Raw genomic sequence first — 19,604 nt, 5'->3', positions numbered from 1 at the left:
GCCAAGTTTTAATGTTATTATTTTGAACACTGTTCATATTTTTAATACTATTACCTTTCTGATAAGGCAGTTAGGTGGTTCAGTGGATAAAGTGCCAGACCTTAAGTCAGGAAGATTGATTTTCCTGAATTCAAATCTGGCCTCACACCCTCCCCCCGGGCAAGTCATTTAATCCTTTTGGTCTTAGTTTGTCATCTAGCAGGAGTGGGAGAAGGAAATGGCAAACCACTTCACTATTTTTGACAAGAAAACCCCAAATGAGGTCAAGAGGAGTCAGAAACTGAAAAATGACAAAAATCTTTTCGATAGAACATTATCCATTTTATTTAAAATTCATGCTTGGGGGAAAAAAAACCCAAACATATTACTTGAAGATTTCATGACTATATCCAGAATCCAAATATGGTAGCAGCAAAATATACACCTGATTTTATACTAGAAACAAATAAAAAATAAACTCAATGAAGCAGTATTTTCCTTTGTAGAAATCATAAAATCTAAGACGGAAGGGGATCTCAGAGTTAGTATTTCACTAGTAATGTTCACTGCTCTTACAGTGTAGAAAGACATGCTGGTATAGATATGTACTTTGAGACAGAAGAGGCCTGAGCTCAAATTCTACCTTAGAAACGAAGTAGCTATGTTTCCTAAAGGTATTATGCGAGGTAGATAATGGAATACAAAGACAACTGTTCTGAAGATTTCATTATCTTGTGGGAAAGAGTATGTAAAACATACAATATTTTAAATTCCAAAGAAAAACATCTATGAAAAATTAGAAAACTATAATCTATATAACTAATCATGATCCCAGAAGAATGATGAAGAATCATGCTTTCTACCTTTTCAGAGGTGAAAGTGGATCAGCTATTCATTTTCAGACACTACCACATGTGTATTTGGGGGGGTTGGTGGAGTGGCTACTATAATTATTTATTACAAGAGGAGAGGGTAGTGATAGTGACCGTAAAAGGTGTAGGGAACTAGCACTTAATAAGTGTCCCAGATCCCTGTGCTCCTTGCTTTTATCAATCATCACTAAAAATAAAAGAAACTCAATTAAAATGAGAAAAGGACTTGAATGGCTACTTTAGAAGGTTTTTAGGAAGGAATTTTTCTTTATTTTTAATAATAACCTTTACCTTCCATCTTAGAATCAGTACTGCGTATTGGTTCCAAAGAAGAGCAATAAAGGCTAGGCAAAGGGGATTAAGTGACTTTTTCCAGGGTCACACAGCTGGGAAGTGTTTGAGGCCATGTTGGAACCCAGGACTGCCCATTTCTAGACCACTTACCTGCCCCCTGTGAATTCTACTTAGAAACCTTAAAGCATTAAAGAATATTAGTATTAATAAAACCATAGACGTATTAAAGCATTTACAGCAGCAGGAATCTTAGAAATTGGGACTGTGGACTAGTCACTCAGTTTATAACTTTATGTCCAATACTGATAACTATTCACATTTCTGAGACACTTTTATGTACAGAGAACTTTCTCCACACTAGCTCTTTATGTAAACAGTTTCATTAGGTCCTGTCTGTGGTCACAAAGACAATAAATAAATATAAAAGGTGGAATTCAAAGGTATACTTCATTGTCTATCGAGGGTAGTTTTCCCAGTACCTCTATATTTCAACAGTATACCATGTGCTAGCATTTAGAACAGTGCTTGGCACACCATAGATACATAATAAATGGTTACTGACTGACTGAACAAGTCTGCCAGGGCATGAAGGGCACAAAAGGAAAAAAAAAGAGACATAAAAATGAGATACTAAAGTCCTCAAAAGAAAATCTAGTGGATTTGTGACCTCATCAGTTTGAATGTTCCCTTGAATGATACAAGTTGCAAACCATTCACAAATATGCAACTCCTGTCTATGACCTTCCAAAAGTTCACCATAGATGTTGAAGATCTTCCTCTCTATTATCAAATATCAGTGAAACAGCTAGACCAGCCATCCACCTGATGCTCTTCATTCTCACCACTTGACCAGTCCTTTTCATATTATGAATTTTTCTGATCACAACTTTTATTATTATTCTTCAAAGATCCATGTTGTATTTACTCAAATAAAATTAGGATAAAACTGCAGAGCAAACAAAGTTTTGTAGTTACTCAAGAATGATCACATATTTGTATCTTGAAGAAATAAAATATCCACAATTAAAGCTTTATGATAAATAGCCAGGTTAATTTATTGTTATAAATGAACTGGGATTCCACTTTGGTTCCGCTAATGCAAGTCGAACTTTCCTGTTTTTGAAAGAAAAGCTAATAGTATTAGCGACTGCACAGCAAAGGATACATTGCACAGAAAATATTCAAGTCATTTGAGGAGTAGGCAGTTAGTGAACTGTATTTTAAAGATATTAACATGATCTCTGGATTTTAAAACCTTAAATCATTAAAATAAAGGTATCAATAAGTTTAATATAAATTGACCTAAATGATCACCAGTAACTTCCATATTTTGAAATACCTTTAAGAGGCAATTAGTATACTCTTACCCAGTTTTATTTAGTCATGTAAAATTACATTGCAGATTGAAATTGTTTTAAGATATCTTCTTGCTTAACTTTATTATGATGCAACATTGTGAAAATGCTTTTCAACAAAAACTGACTACAGAGAAAATGAAACCTACAAAACAATAAAATGCCTGAGAAGCCACTTACTTAAATAATTCTGAATTTTTTGATTTGAATTTTTAAATATTAAAAAATAATGCCAGACAAAGAGAACAGACAGTTATGCAAAAATGTGGGAAGACTTACGAGTTTGTGTAAAGCAAAATGTGGTCGAGTCCTTGACACAATCCCTAAGAATATAATATAAATGAAATCTATACCTAATAAGTAGATCAGGGATGCCGTCAGAACCAGATTCACTCCCTGGATCAAGAAAAATACACATAGAATTTTAAAATTTCTTTTCTAACAATAATTCATTCTCCATTCCCTCTCAATAATCAGAATGACCCTCCATTCTCAAATACTATGTTAGTGGAACACCAGCTCTGGCACATCTGAACATGCTGAAAAGTCAAAGTTTGGGGTAGTTTTGTTTTATCTCAAGATCAACCAAGCTAAGTTTAGAAACACACAGCATCATATGGATTAAGACTAACTAATTAGTGTTTTTCCAAAGAGAATAGAATTTATATTTATAAACCTTAACATGCTGCAGAAATGCTGTGTAGTATGTTAAGGTTTATAATTGCTTAACAAATAATATCTCATCCTGACAACAATCCTGGGAAGTAAATGCCATTTTTATCCCTATTTTGTAGGTGAAGAAATGGAGGCAGCCAGAGGTTAAGTGACTTGCCCAAGGTCATACTGCTAGTAAAGTATGTGAGGTATCTTCCTGACTTCAGGCCTCCTGTGCTATGTACTATACCACTTACTTGCTTCAGTGGAAGAATTCTTCTCCTGACATAATAGATTCCTTCAGTACTGAAGCAGAAATAAAATTCAGCAAGAAAGCAAAGGCTTCTTTTATTATGAAGGTATTGAACTTAGCTGTTAAAATATCATTTAAAAAAGTATAAGGGAAGAGAGAGGCATCATGGCAACATGGACAGAGAGCTAGTCTAAGTCATAGGAAGATGTGGGCAAGTCCTGCCTCTGACAATAATGATTAGGGGGACCTCAATGATGTGTTATTCTCAAGGACAATAAATTGTAGAGAAGGTTCTGTACCACATTAGTAAAGAGTTCACTAGATGAATGAAATCACAGATCCAGTCCCCATGTACCCATACTATGAACATTTAAATCAGTATAAACCAGAATTAACTTTTAGTACATTAGTGCTTTTTGTATATTTTTACTAAAATTAAAGCATCTAACATTTTGACAATTTTGACAGACAGCCTTGATATCACAATCTTCAAAAAAAAAAACAAAACCCAAACCCTCAGGGAAATCAAATACTTTTAGCATCATCATTGTTTTCCAAAAAGTAATTACTGAGTATTTAATGCAAACAAAAAATAAAACCTTCATATAAATAGAATAGAAACAGATGCCTTGTAGAAAAATATAGAAGTTAATGAATTTATAACATTAACTACTGAGTTTGGTCCTCATTTGTGGGATTCACCTAAAGGAATATACTGTTAAAACCACAACAACAAAAGATACTTTGTGTCCCGAAGAATATTATATGGAACATTTTATATGAACAATTATGACAATTACCAGTCCTTGCTTTTGGGTACAAATTCATAGCTAAAATATATGAATCAGAAGGGTTTCACCCCTCAGAGTTCTTTTGAAGGTTTCCTCTGAAATTCCAGTTTCACAAATTTCCTTCATTTCAAGGATCATTATTTCTCTCCATGATCTCTTGAACCTCGAAGAATCAGTTGGTTCCCCTATCATTCTGCCACTAGGTGACACTGTTGCACATGTGGCGTTTAAAATATAACTCCTTTTAAACAGGGTTACAAATCGCATTACTGTATGAAAACAGGAACAGAAAATACTGATTTAAAGTTACCCACATTTGAGAGTTCCTTACAGAAAGAGACAAATCTTTGAAAACAAGAACCAAAAATAAATGCTGATTCAAAGTTAACCTGCAATTTCGAGAGTTCCTAATATAAACAGACAAATCTGTGAAGAACTTGAAATTTGATCCGTGACTCATGTTTTTAATGCTACATTAATGAACCCAACATGGGTAAAGTTTACTGCCTGAACACTGAAAGTCAAAAGTACTTGCTATTATGGAGGCAAAATCCACCTATTAAAGCAAACTGGAGTTTAAAAACCAAAATCAAAATACTTTGTGGCTACTTCAAAATGAACACCAAGAAGATACAAAAATCAAAGCAAACACCCTTTCATCAGCTGGTTAGTGATTTTAAAAAGATTTTCACACAGTATGCATCTGTCCCACTTTGTTTCCAGTTCTTGGTAGGTATTTAGTTGTTCTGGCAAAATTACTGCCTCTTCCTTTGAAGGGTTTGGCCATTCACTTTTACAGGCTGACTGTTCTTTGGCCCCGGCTGCACAAAGTTCCAATCCACTGGATTGAGCAACTGCTGAGTCTTTTTGTGTGTCCAGTATGGATTAATAATTAAGGTAAGGAGGGCCAGGCCAACCAGGAAAAGTGCAAAGTGTGGAAGAGCCAGACTGTTGATTAGGTTGTCCCAGTGGCAAAAACATACCCACCACATATGGTAAGCCAAAAACATGCGTCCGTGAAACATGTGGATCATCAGCCACTGATTTACCTTCCAGAACAGACAATCAGCCCAGCCGGCCTATAAGAAATCAAAAGAAAGTGAAACTATTTCAATATTATGCTGTCTTTAACACATTTTTTTCACTATAAATTTAAAATTAATTCTATTTTTCATTTGTTAAGGACTCAAGTGCTTTGCAAGCTAGGGGAATACAACATGCACACAAATAAGTCTGAAACATTAGAAATACAGTAAAGTCTGAAACAGTAGAAACACAGTAAAAATACAAATCTTAGTAGAGCTGACTTGCATGGTGCTGAAGCTAGGGAGAAGGGCAAGGGATACATCCACATCCAGGAAGGAGTCTTAAAAAAGGTCAGCTTGTTTATTCAAGGAGACAGGAATTTACAGGACAAGAGAAGAGAATGGAGAATTTGTCTATTCTAAACAGATAGAATGCCCTTTTTTTTTTCTAAACCCTTATCTTCCATCTTAGTATTAATACAGTGTATTGATTCCATGGTAGAAGAGAGGTAAGGGCTAGGCAATGGGGGTCAAGTGACTTGCCCGAGGGTCACACAGCTAGGAAGTTTCTGAAGCTAGAAGTGACCCAAGACCTTCATCTCTGGACCTGGTTCTCAATCTACTGAGCCACCAAGCTGGCCCCTTGCCCCTGAATTCTTTATATTTGATAAAGGAGAATGTATAATAAGCTTAAAACATGGAGTGACCTAAACACAAAAGACTAAAGAACCTTTCATCTCTGGAATTCTTTGATTATAAATCATCTGCATGTTAGTTTAATTTGCAAGCCTGATACCTATGAGGCTTGAGCAAATCACTTAATTTCCCCATTTCTGTTCTGGTGAAAGGAGGGAGTTGAATCAAAGAACTCTAAAGTCCTTTCCACTTCTAGAGTAATCACAAAATAAACACCATGACAAATATAGGAACAATTAAGATCCATTTTATAACCATACTGTGTATTTTTTTTAACATGGTAATAAGAATTCTATTAAAAGTAGAAAACAGGAAAGATAGCCAAATTAAGTTATTTAACCAGAAGTTAATGAACTTTATCATAAAAATAACAGCAATCAATTATTCTCCTCTCAATGGATGAGTGTGTGTGGCAGAGTTTGGGGGTCTCAAACAAAAGATTTAGAATTGGAAGAGACAGATGTTCTGTAGTCTATCCCCATTATTTTCCAGGGCTTCTATTATTTCATGATCCCAAGTCATACTGAATTTAGAGCTGGAAGAAAATTTAAGAAAATCTAAAATAATCCTTTCATTTTACAAATGAAGAAACTTTGATGTCCAAACCAACAAATGCAGTAAAGTAGCTAAATCTGTATTTAAATGCACATTCTAACTCGGGTTATGTCCTTCCTACTCGTAACATTTTTTGGTTTCTACTCTTGTAGTCTTTCATTTTGGTTTGCTCTTCTCCTAGGATTGTAGGTATAGATTTAAATAAAATGGAATCAAACAGCTGGCTCAGTAGACAGAGAGCGAGGCAGTCATAGATTCAAATCTGGCCTCAGACACTTCTGAGCTGTGTGACCCTGGACAAGTAACTTAGTCCCAATTGCCTAGCCCTTACTGCTCTTCTGCCTTAGAACCAATAGTCCCGATGGATTCTAAGATAGTAGGTGATGCTTTTTTTTAAGAAAAAAAAAAAGGCAGTGAACACACTGCTAAATACCCTGTTCTCTTGAGGATCCTAGAGTCTAAACCACAATGAAAGCACTTAGAACAAAATTTACATAATGTTTTAAGCTTTATAAAGCGTCTTTCTCACATTAATCCTTACAAATGAGAAAAAACTAAAATTTAGAGATGTGATGTGACTATTCCACTGTCATTCATTTCATAAGTGTTGGAACGAAGACTGAAGCCCAAGACCTGACCCCAAATGTGTAAGCCACTTAAAACTCTTGACTTTGTTTCCTCATCTAAAGGATAAGGGATAACACTACAGTCTCTTCCTTTAAAGCAGCGGTTCTCAACCTCTCAATTTGTAGCACTGAGAATACATAATGCACATCAGGTATTTACATTCCGAATCATAACTGTAGCAAAATTACAGTTTTGAAGTAGCCACCAAAATAATTTTTTGGTTTGGGGTCACCGCAACATGAGGAACTGTATTGCGGGGTCACAGCATTAGAAAGGTTGAGAACCACTGCTTTAAAGGTTCTTGTATGTGTATAGCATAAAAATGTCAAATTCTGTAATTACCACCTCTCTTAAAATATCCTTTCGGTGCCCTTCATTCTTGTCCCAATATCCATAGGTAGTATAAATATGTTTTCAACTTACCTTTAAAAGCATCCAGGAGATGCAGGTAAAAGGAGTGCTCATCTCTAGTAGCAGTGTTGTCATGGCTAGATAGTGTCCAGCTTTGAGATTGGTCAATAGTCCAAGAAATCCAAGAAAGGCAAAGAGATGATGGACTACTAAGAACATGTCAAATGTCCGAAAAGCCAAATTTGACACATGAACAGCAGCATTTTCAAAGAAAAAGAAGCCAGTTGCAGTAGCAATATTAAACCAGCACCAGTTCTGCTGGGAAAGTGCTTTATCAGCAGAAAGAACAGGATCTACAAGCAAAGCCCATAGACCAGCAGTTGAACTCTGAATTCCAAAAACTGCTCGGGTGGCAGCAAGATTCCAGAAGACTTTTTCCTTGGCTACCAGAGATCTATAGGTGGCATTAAGGCAGGAAGAGAGCTGATGGCAAACTACAAAGACACCCAGGTAGAAGAAAAAACCAGCCACCACTAATACGAAACGGATTTTCCATGAAGCATAGTCCATATCAAATATGTTTTTAGATGCTGTACTGTCATTTTCAAGATTCATTTTTCTCCTTTAAGTTCTAGTAGTGTCTTATACAGTCCAACTACTTTTTAGTCTAGTGCCAATGCCTCCTTTTCTATCTTCCAGGGTCCTCATATGGCTTTCTTTAATCTGGAAAAAAAAGAAAAAATAGTTCACTAAAATGAACCAAGTAGATTCTGGAACATAGTATTACTGTGCTTACATGTGACATTAAAATATCATAATGTTTAATAATAAGGAATGTAAAATTATGTTACCATACAGGTGAGTTCCATTTTATGCCTAACTAGTTGAGAACTGATCTCTAAATGAACATTAAGTATTGGAGATAAAAACAGAGAAGTCAGACAATCCTTGACCTCAAAGTTCTTCTCATGATTCTATAAACTTTTAGGCAAGGGCTTATAAGAGAACTAAGGAAGGAAACAAGTATTTGCTTACTATATGCCCAGCACTGTGCAAAGCACTGGGGATACAACAATAATAATAGCTAGCTTTTATTAATCACTTTAAAGTTTGCTAAAGTGTGAAGACTTGAACTCACTTTGTTTATTTTTAATGTAATCAATCAGCAAACTTTAATTTAATCAATCAAGAATTTGAAGTGCCCCTACTTAGCTCTTGGTAGGTCACTAGGCAAGACAGGTCACAAGTCACTTACTAGAAAGGATGTCCGCCATTAGGTGAATTGGGAGGCTGTGATTGGTTCCTGTGAAGTGGGAGAGGAAGTGATGTGGGAAAAGGAGTATAAAAGGGCAAGATCAAGATGATTGAGACCTCTCTGTCTCTGTCTGTCTGTCTGTCTCCCCTTAGGTAAGGGAGTCTCAGCCTCCTGTGCACTGAAGGATCTCAGTGGGTTTTTCTGCATCTCCTTGCTCTTCTAATTTTGACTTCCTAATTAGGTCTTTGTATTCTGGTGAGACTGGCTTTCAGATCTACATTCTCAGTCTGGAGGCATTAGGATTAGGATTTAGGGTATCTGTACCTAGGTGATTTTTCTACCTCTTTCCTATATTTCCTATATTTCTTACTGTCGTTTTGACTGAAGTATTCTTATAAACAGCAACCACAATTCAATTATTTTAATTCTTATATTTAGTCAAACCAATTCTAAATCTTACAAAAGTGATATGTGTTCTCATTTTGACCTCATAACCCTCTGAGGTAGGTGCTATATTATTCTCATTTTTGAGATCAGGAAACTGAGGCTGAGAGATTGAATAGCCCAGGGTCAGCTAACATGTATCTGAGGTGGAATGTGAACTCAGGCCTTCTTGACTGCAAGTTCAGTACTCTTATCTATTGTACCACCAAGTTGCCTCCAATACAATACAAAGAAAGGCAAAGATAGTCCCTGCTCTCAAGGAGCTCACATTTCAAGTGAGAGAAAACATGTGAACACTGATACACCAAGATATATACAGGATGAATTGGGAATAGACTCAAAGAGAAGGCACTAGGATTAAAGGGATAGGGAAACGTTTCTGGAAGGTTGGACGTAAGAGTTTTAAAAGAATCCAGGGAGCCAAAAAGCACAAATAAGGGAGCTTATTCTAGGAATAGAAATCAGCCTAGAATAATGCACTAAAGTGTCTAGGGATGGAGTGTCTTGTTCCAGGAAGGAAACCAGTCTCTGGGTAGTATGCATGAAGGGGAGTAAAGAATAATGAGAGAGACAGACAGACAGACAGACAGACAGACAGACAAGACAGACAGAACTGGAGATAATTGAATCCATGATAAGAATAAGAGAAATTATATGGAGGGAGAAGAGGGCCTACAGCAAACCTTAGGGGACAACCTAAGTTAGCAGGTATTATAATATGAAGATCCAGAAAAGGAGGTTGAGAAGGAAAACTTATATAGGGTATTGGGGAGAGAAGGGTGATTGATTGTGTCAAAGCCTAAAAAGAGATCAAAAAGGATGAGGCACTTAAGGATCATTGGTAACTTAGGAGAGAGTATGAAATCCTTAAAGAATTATAAAATAGTTGTTTTATTGAAATCACTATCAAAATAGTGGGGGGAAGAAGTTCACAGACTCCATTTTTTAAATCCTCAGATCTAAGGTTGGGCAGGTAAGGTGTTAAGGAAGACCAGAGTTCAACTCTGGTCTCAGACACTTAACAGCTGTGTGACTGAGCAAGTTAAGTTAACCCACATGCCTCAGTTCTTTATCTGTATAAAGTGAGTTGGAAAAGGAAATGGTAAACCATTCCAGTATCTTTGCCAAGAAAACCCCAAATGGCATCACAAAATATTGGATGTGACTGAAATGAATGAACAACAAAAATTCTATCACTTTATATTCATGATGTCACCTAACAGTTTCCATATTTTAAACAAATCACTTTTAGCTGCTACTGCAAAGTATATATTAACTCTCCAATAGCTCTATTTAGCACTCCTGTGATTTCCCCTTCAGAAATACTCAGAGGGAACCCTATATGTGTTTTCCTAGTTAACTAGATTTACATACTTACCTTATAGTTTCAGCCTCAAACCAATTCAAACAAAGTCTTTACAGAAAGGCTAGAAATAAATTTAATTTCAGGATAAAATAAATTAGAAAGATAGTTCAATGATTAAATCAATCCAACTAAGAATTATTTTTGTATCTTGACAAAGATTTTAAAAATACATCTGAAATGACACTATCAACAGAAAGAAGTGACATAAACGAACACTTGCAAAGTCTCAAAGTATAGCAAAGTAATTATCTACACCACTACTGAGTCAAAAAAGTCTTGGATTACAAAATGTTTTTCTGGATATTGATAATGCTGAATTCCCAATTGGTATCAAAAGAAAATGACAGCTTAAAGAATTCATGTAACAATTCTTTAAAATTCATCTTCCAAAAGAAGCCTCTGGCTAACTTCTGGGCTTTCAGTTGTTCTGCCTACTGCCTGATAAAGCTATAAAGTATTTGATGCCTTTTCCACATTATGTTGGTGAAAGTAGTTGTTGAAATTGAAATCTAAATATTAACACAAGTTGATAGTGGAAGTAGATAGAAGGTTGTTGAAATTTCATTAGAAGGGGACAGCTGGGTGGCTCAGTGGATTGAGAGCCAGGCTCGGAGACAGGAGGTCCTAAGTTCAAATCTGGCCTCAGACACTTCCCAGCTGTGTGACCCTGGGAAAGTCAGTTAACCCATATTACCTAGCCCTTACCACTGCCTTGGAGCCAATACAGTATTGACTCTAAGATGGAAGGTAAGGGTTTAAAAAAAAAGAAAGATCAGAAATCCACCTCACAGAACTGCACAAAAGCCCCAGAAGCCTCATAAAATTACTTGCATTCAATAAGTACCAAAGCCTTCTGGAAAGTGAATAATGTTTTTCCATGTACAAATCAATATTTTTCAAATGGAAGTAGAAACTATTATGATTAACAAAATAGACAAGTTAAAAGTATTACTGAACTCACAAGCTTTTTGTCTTCCTGTATTTTCTTAAAGGTTACAAAGAATACAACTTCCTGTCAAGTTGAGAGTTGTCTAAATTTTTCCAACATTAAAAAGGGATTCTGATAGTGAAATAAAAACAGCAAGGTATAAGAGTGTTGGTTTTGGAGCCAGGAATTATTTGGCACTGCCTCTGATTTATGCAAATGATGTGACTCTTGCAATAAGAATATAAAGTTCAAGGTGATTTGATATGCATTCAGGGCCCTGAGAAAAATCAGGTCTCAACAAAACAAAACCTATACTCAGAAATGTTGCTTAACTATTTTGTTACACCAGGCTGTCTTATCTATACTTTGTATCCTTCCCAAGACCCACTAAAAGATTTCAGAGCAAATAAGTGCTTAATAAATATTTCTTATATTGGTCCAAGTTACAAATACCAAGAATTGATTCTGTGACCCCTGAGTCTCAGTTTAGTGCTCTTTCCAATATACTCAATTTTATTCAGGTGGAAAGTCTTCTCATTATATATATATATGTATATGTGTGTACTTGGCTACATGGTTAAGATATCAAAGGTTACTGCGTTAAAATAATCTTTTTTTTAAACCCTTACCTTACCTTCTGTCTTCCAGTTGATACTATCTGTCCCAAGGCAGAAGATTGGTAAGGCTAGGCAATTGGGGTTAAGTGACTTGCCCAGGGTCACACAGTTAGGAAGCCTCTACTTTTCAGTGTGTGGTTTTAAAGTGAATCCATAAACATGCACAATTAATATACAACAATGTAAGGTGAAAGAGCATTAACCACAAAATAAATTAAGAGATTATGTTGATTAAAGGGCAGGTAGGTTTTTCAGTAGATAGATAGAAGAACTGATGTCTGGGGGTGCTGGATTTAAAAAAAAGATGATACACAGTAATTTAAAAGGCTGCTATGAACACTATACAAAATCAGACTGGTTTTGTTTAACTTTCTTATTCTTTAAAAAAGATTTCTTATAAGGAATGGTTCTCTGAGAGAAGAAATACAGGTAGATCTAGAGGAGAGGAAAATCAAGTCAGGAGCAGGAGTTACAGAGCTTTGTTGCTGTCTGGTTGTGATCCTCACGTGTGATATTCTTGGCAGACATGGTTTGCCATTTCCTTCTCCAGCTCATTGAGAGATGAGGAATTGAGGCAAACAGGGTTACATGGTTTGCCTAGTAAGTCTTTGTGGTCAAATTAGAACTCAGGAAGATGAGTCTTCCTAATTTCAGGCCTGTTCCACTGTAACACCTAGCTGTCTTTTACAGCCTGAGCAAGCACTAAGGGCTGGAAGGATTGGAGGTCACAATTGGGTAAATAGTAAATTAAAGGAAAAATCACTGGGAGAGATAGAATGATAGTGATTATGATCAGAAAGGAATTCTGTGACTATATAATTAGAATGTGCTTGAAGGTTCTTTAAATGTGAAAGAAACCAACCTAATTCTATGGTTATTAGGAAGCCTAGTCAAAGGGGCTAGTGATAATTGCAATGAGTCACTTAAAAGTACAGACATTTTAGATGCAAAGATGTGGTCTTATGAGTATCAGCTTAGTACAGAGTTGGTATATAGTAGGTAATTAATGTTTTAAGTATTGATTTGTTCCTCTTCAGTGGATGACAATGATCTATTTTCCTATCTTCTCAATTATAAGTAACCTTTCTGGCTCTCAAATCTAATGACTCCCCTAAATCTGTTGAACAGTTTAACGTCTACATTAGAGAAATAAACAAGAAAAGCTTCATCTTTCTGGGCCTTTTTTTAATCCTAGATTTTATGGCTTCAATATTTTAACCCAAAACACATAGGTTTTTTTTTCCCAATGCCAAGAAGAAAGGTCAGTTATTTCACCATCTGAACAAACATATTGGATTAAGTCATTCATATTCTATTACCTCTAGTATATTTACACATCTTCAGGAACACTTGAAAATTAACTTATAAGAAGTTTAGAAAGTACATGTTAAGTATCTATCAAGAACACTTGCTTATTATTAGCATGGTTCTCCAGATATGGATTTATTCAATCCTTATCACTTCTTGGGTAAAACTCAAGTTTAAGGGAGGTTTGGCTTAGAGTAGCTGGCTGCCTGATAGGCTAAAGCAATACAATGGTAGAAAGTGCTCTAACCTTGAAGTTGAGTTCAAAACCATTTAGCATATTGGCTGTCTTCAGTTTCCTCATCTTTAAAATGGGTAAACTATTTCCAGCCCTAATTTTCTCACAAGGCTGTAGTATAGAAGGTACATTAGAATATAATGTATTGGATGGCAGGCACAATTTTCATTTTTCTTTTTGTATCCCCAATGCCTAACAAATGCTGGTGAACTGTCTGATTTCAAAAGCTTCAAGTGTTGGATTCTATATTATCATACATCAGAATTTATTCAGCATTTATTAAGCACCTGATGACATGTGCTAGATATCCTATCAGGATGGATAGCAGAAAAAATTCGGATACTAAAACAATATATTATACATCAAGAATGCATTAGGAAGAGTGAACAAGGTACTTTACCTAGTTTCACTAGCAGAGGAACTAGTAGATGAAGAAACTCCTGATTCAAAGGAAATCAACATCTCTGCAAATTATAATATTAGTTTCCTCTCCAAGAGGTTAAGTGACTTGACCAGTCATATAGTCATGTTTCTGGGACAAAACTTAATCTCAAGAGTAACCTTCTAGCTATTATTCCAGACTGCTATTCATGCCCATTTTACAGGTAAAGAAGTGGAGCCTCATAGAGTTTAATGATTTGTCTTTGGGTACACAGCTAAAATGCTACCATTAGGATTTAAACCCAGGTCTTCTGACCCTAAAAGCTTTTCTTTATATTACATTCTATTAACTAGATTAGATGTATGAGAAAATGACTTCATTTCTCTGGGATTGTTTCCTCACCTAAAAAGGAAATGGATTATCAAGATTCTGTTCAGCTCTACCAACCTATGATTTACTGAAATCCAGAAAGGTGAAACAAATGTGTAATGAAATCAGAAGACCCAATTTCAATCTCCCAATTATTGCCTGCAAGATCTCAGACATCCTACTCAACTCAAGTTTCCTCATCTGTCAGTCTGGCATGGCATACATTCCTTATTTCCAACTTGCAAAAATCTCTTCAAAATAAAGTTAAAATGTAAACCCCTTCTTTTTGAGGCTTTTGTTCATTCCCTTTAAATTTGTTGTTGTTGTATAGTCATATCTATCTCTTTGTGACCCTGTTTGGGTTTTCTTGGCAAAGGTAGGAGTTTCTTTCTCTAGTTCATTTCAGGTGAGGAACTGAGGCAAACAGGGTTAAATTGCCCAGGGTCACACACAAATAGTAAGTAGTTGAGGCCAGATCTGAACTCCAATGAGTTTCCTGACCTGAAGATCCATGTTCTATCTAATGTGCCACCTAGCTGCCCTTCAAATTACTGTGTATTAACTTCTTTTTAAAAACCCCTTTCTGTCTTTCTAAGAACTCTAAGGCAGAAGGGACATGGGCTAGGCAAATGGGGTTGAGTGATGAGCTCAAGGTCACACAGTCAGAAAGTGTCTAAGGCTACATCTGAATGCAGGTCCTCGGGACTACTGGCTTGATGCTTTAATTACTATGTCATCTAGTTGCCCTTTAATTTTTTATATAATTGTATGTACATGTTGCCTATTCCTATGGAACATAAATTATCTCCTAAGTAAGAACTGCTTCAGTTTTGTCTTTGTATAACCTATTTAAATCTTACATACCCATGCATAACATAGTCTCTCTGGCACATAATAAATGTTTGACTGAGAAGTTCCCTTGAGGTCTAAATCTATTATACTATCATTCCACATCACAAATGAAAGAAGCTGAATAGCCTGGACATTAGAAAGTCTAGAGATCTTCAAGTCAGGATTCTCTCTATTACAAGGAGGTAGGAAACAGGTTTCTTAGGAAAAGACTCTTAATTAATTTCCAGGAGATGAACTGACTTTGGCCACACACAAGAAAAATTCAGGACTTGAAAAGTGCTGTACTAGAGGGGAAAAGAGCACTTAATTTATAATTGGAAGACTTATGATTCAAATCTCAGCTCACTAGCTGTAGAATCTTAAACCATTTCATGTTGAGTCTTTCAGTTTACTCATCTATAAATTAAGGGGTTTGGATTCAATATTGTTTAGCTTTCCCTCTCCAACTTAAATCTACCATCCCACAGTGAAAAACTTAGTCATGTACTTTTCTGATTTGGGGATGATCTTCAGTGATATTCATGGCACTTCTAACTTTGGTAGATGTGCTCCAGAGCCAAAGTCTTCAAGAATCATCTTCTAAAGCAAAGGACTTGAGGTTTACACTCAAAACAATTAGAAATGGGGGGCAGCAACAAACCTCAAATTTTCTCAATTTGCAGAGATCCCCCTTTTGCTCCCAATGTATCTGCAGATGTATAGATCATTTCCCCAAAATTCTTAGATTCTGATCATTTTTTTCATCTTATAAGTCAATATCTGCCACAGAGCCTCAAACACAGTAGGTAGGTGACTTGTTAAATTGTATTCAAAATTGGAAAGGGCTCACAGACAGTACAGATTTTAGTCAAATCCCCTAATTTCACTGGCAAGGAAACCGAGGGTTGGAGAGGGAGAGTGTCTTGCTCAAGCTCAATAGTAACTGGCAAAACTGGCATTGGATTTTTATTATCCCAAGTCCTAACTATAAATCCAGTACCCCCTTCCCCATTTTGGCAGCTATAAAAGGAACCTGTCCGCTGCTGAGAGCATCAAATTTTTTAGGTAGCTTATACTGAGAAAGCAGCTGACTAGATATGGAACCAGGAGTCAAAGCTCTCACCAGGCCTAGGAAATCATTCTCATTGCAATATCCCCCCTAAGCAACACGAATTAATTCTGGGATGGGAGTGAGGGAAAGGAGGCAGGAAAAGGTTTTGTAAACATCATAGAACGGATGGGGCCTCGTTCACTGCTTAGCATTCCAGTGTAACCCATTCACTTCAGAAATGCATAAAAAGAATGGTTCGAGATCCCAAAGAGACAGGCAAAAGAGAAGGTATAGAGAGGTTCATCTCCTTTGCAAAGGCCAGGCTTGGATTCAGAGCCACATTCCAGGCAGGAAGGACTGGAGGATACGTTCCAAGAGGGCTCCTCTTCTCCGGCTCTTCCATTCACCCCTAGGAGCGAGATGGGGGGGGGGGGGAGGGATACGAAAGAGGGGACGGGGCAGAATGACTATGGTTTTCTTTAAAACAGGACCGAGTTTAAGCGAGAAGCCCCGGAGATTTCTATGCTCTAGAGGCGGGACTCCACGATCTAAGAAGCCCTTTGCACAATCTTGGATAAGCCCTCCCTCGCCTCCTCTTGTTTTTGGGGTTACTCACGCAGATCCGCAGGCCTCAATTCACTGCAACCCTCCTGGGGCCCAAAGGCTCGGCTCAGAAAACCCAGCAAATGCTCTCGAATCTAGATTAGCAAGGTCACGCGTCTCAGATGGCCCGGCAGCCCCACCGGTCTCTCCACTAGCGCCTACGCACCCGTCCCGGAGGCGTGGGGCAAGGGAGGAGCCACAGAAACTCAGACACTCGTGAGCTAGCTCCACCCACGTGACGTCCGATCCAATCCAGCCCGGGCCATTTGTGCATATGGGCGGGGGAGGACAAGAGGGAAGATCTGGACTGTACCAAATGGTCCAGTTGAAGAGAGATGTGAGTTCCGAGAAAAGTAGGCGGAATTGAAGGATTCAGTGTCCATCCTATAATCCTAGCTGGAAGCCGCCTTTGACCTCATAGGATAGTAGCTGTAGACAGTTAGAAAAGATCTTAGAAATCTTATAGTTTAGCCCCTAATTTTAGCAAAAAATAAACAAATGCAGAGAATTGATTTGCGTGAAGACCACGTAGTTTTTGTAAGTGGCAAAGCTCAGGTTAAAATCCAGGTCTTGTGATGAAAGGGGTGGGCTGAATGGCCTCTAAAGTCCCTCCCAACTGAAGATCCCATGAGTCCAACTCCAATATGCTCTTCCTTAACTCCTTCATTTTGCAAAAAGGAAATAGAGGCTCAGAGAAGTTACATAGGTAACCAGCGGCACAACTACTATTAAAACATGAATCTTCTGGTTCCACTGATCTCTCCACTAAGGCAGCAGTTTTTAATTAAGAGAATTGAAAGTTTCCAGCAGCAACGGTATATTATTTGATGGCAATGCAAGTTTCTCTGCAACAGGATCCTGTTTTTAAAAAAAGCAAATGCTTCATTCATATCAACTGGTGATAAGAAGCATTGTTGTGCATGCATTTTTTTCAGTCTCCTCTGATTCTTTGTGATCCCATTTGGAGTTTTCTTGGCAAAGATGCTGGAGTGGTTAGACATTTTCTCTTCCAACTCATTTTACAGATAAGGAAATCCAGGCAAACAGAGTTAAATGATTAGTCTGGGTCACACATCTAGTAGTCAATTTCGGAGGCCAAATTTAAACTCAGGAAGATGCGTCTTCCTAACACTGGACCAGACACTCTATCCTCCGTGCCATTCAGCTGCCCATTGTGCTACCTAGCAGTCCATGACAAGAGGCACTGGGGGAGGGCAATTAGAGGAATTATTTGCAAGCAGCCCAAAACCTGTTAAGAAAAACTTAAGACTGGGGAGAGGGGGTGTGTTCCCGAGGGAGAACCTCTGGGCGGGGGCATAGTTAATCCTAATCAAAATTTAGCTTTTGCTCTTATTAATGAAGTTATTTAGGTTTAGAATTTACAAAATGTTTTATTAAGGAAATATTTATATTTATACAGATTTTTATTAAGGTGGGGTAAATACTTTAGGGCTATTATTTAGCTCTTGTCTCAGTGCAAGTGTCTTTCCCACTTTATAATTGAGAAGTGTCAAAGTGGAAATCTAAAAGTCCCCAGTTTGTTTGGTTGAGAGGTAGAAACCCCAGGTTTTGACCTTGTCACAGGAGAGTTTTCCCCCTGGGGGAAGGCCCTACTTCACCAGACAATAGACAATCCACTTTCAGTGGGAGATAAACCCAATCTGAAGTCAAGTAGGTAGCATATCAGTCTCGCAAGCTGAAGGTCCTGAGTCTGATCCTCGGAAGGAGGATGTGATATACTGGGAAAGGCTTCTGGAGACAAAAAAAAAAAGTCACTTGACTTCAGATTAGGTTTATCTCCTACCTGAAGTGGATTGTCTGTTTTCTGGTAAAGTGGGACCTTCCCTCAGGGGGAAAACTCTCCTGTGACAAGGTCAAAACCTGGGATTTCTACCTCCCAACCAAACAAACTGGGGATTTCTAGATTTCCACCTTGACAGAAGGTTTGAACAATTTGACCAAAGCCAGTAATCATTGGAACAGGATCATCCCCTTATCCAAACTGTCACCAAGGGTTATTGATTTTACCATAGCAACACGTCTTGCATATGCTTCTGTCAACTAGAAAAAACACAGAACTATTAAATAGTCAAAATCACTCTTTAATCAAGGGAAAAGGGGTTAGCGCTGCTACTACGACAACAGAGCTGATTTCCAAGACTGCACCGGAGTCAAGACGCTCTGGTCACCAGCCCCTGGGAGTGCCACCGACTCAGGATGGACTCCGAGGAACAAAAGAACTTAGAGAACCTATATACCACTCTAGATGACCTGGGGGCTTTAGGATTAGAGGGACAGTTGATTGACTTTACAATGGTAAGAAAGGAAAATGAAGAGTTCCGGACAGGAATAATAGTGAGGGGCTGGGGCCCCACAATGGACACAAAAGGGAAAGACTCAGCCTAGGGCTGGGCCACCTTGGTCATGGACTTTAGCCTAGGGGGAAGAAACCATTGGGACAAAAGGGATGTTCAATATTGGATGGGATTAGCTGTTCCCACCCAAACTACCAGGAAGTTCACTGTCTGGTGAAGAGGGACCTTCCCTCAGGGGGAAACTCTCCTGTGACAAGGTCAAAACCTGGGGTTTCTATACTCAAACTAAATAAACTGGGGATCTCTAGATTTCCATGTTGACACACCCCCCTTTTGGTCAAGACTGAACGTCGCTGACCAAACATGGACAAATGAGTAATGCTATATGGGATTGGACTCCATCCCCTACTGGTGGGAAAGTCTAGGGACACAGATATTGGTGATTGGC

The 19,604-nt window shown here is 37.6% G+C and overlaps 1 protein-coding gene across 2 annotated transcripts; it reads right to left on the bottom strand.

Moving 5' to 3' along the window:
* Positions 1–299: 299 nt before the first annotated feature.
* Positions 300–17,090, bottom strand: CLN8 (CLN8 transmembrane ER and ERGIC protein). Of its 2 annotated transcripts, none has more exons than XM_001381450.4 (3): positions 16,855–17,090; positions 7,525–8,175; positions 300–5,277 (listed from the first exon to the last, which is right to left on the bottom strand). In XM_001381450.4, the coding sequence occupies exons 2-3, from the start codon at positions 8,065–8,067 to the stop codon at positions 4,954–4,956; spliced, it is 867 nt and encodes a 288-aa protein (XP_001381487.1). In that variant the 5' UTR covers positions 8,068–8,175; positions 16,855–17,090; the 3' UTR covers positions 300–4,953. The 2 variants fall into 2 exon arrangements, with proteins under 2 accessions (XP_001381487.1, XP_056669378.1); XM_056813400.1 differs by lacking the exon at positions 16,855–17,090 and adding an exon at positions 8,708–9,141.
* Positions 17,091–19,604: the final 2,514 nt, after the last annotated feature.

Source organism: Monodelphis domestica, chromosome 1 (genome assembly GCF_027887165.1).
Source record: "Monodelphis domestica isolate mMonDom1 chromosome 1, mMonDom1.pri, whole genome shotgun sequence".
Taxonomy (NCBI): domain Eukaryota; kingdom Metazoa; phylum Chordata; class Mammalia; order Didelphimorphia; family Didelphidae; genus Monodelphis; species Monodelphis domestica.
The sequence above is the reverse complement of the archived record's forward strand: the minus strand, read 5'-3'. Positions and strand labels throughout refer to the sequence as shown.

What these genes read in the sequence shown, in the direction of transcription:
- CLN8 (XM_001381450.4), bottom strand. Translation starts at nt 8,067, where the DNA reads ATGAATCTTGAAAATGACAGTACAGCATCTAAAAACATATTTGATATG. An exon ending in TCTCCTGGATGCTTTTAAAG is followed by an intron (nt 5,278 to 7,524) that starts GTAAGTTGAAAA and finishes GATTTCTTATAG; the next exon opens with GCCGGCTGGGCTGATTGTCT.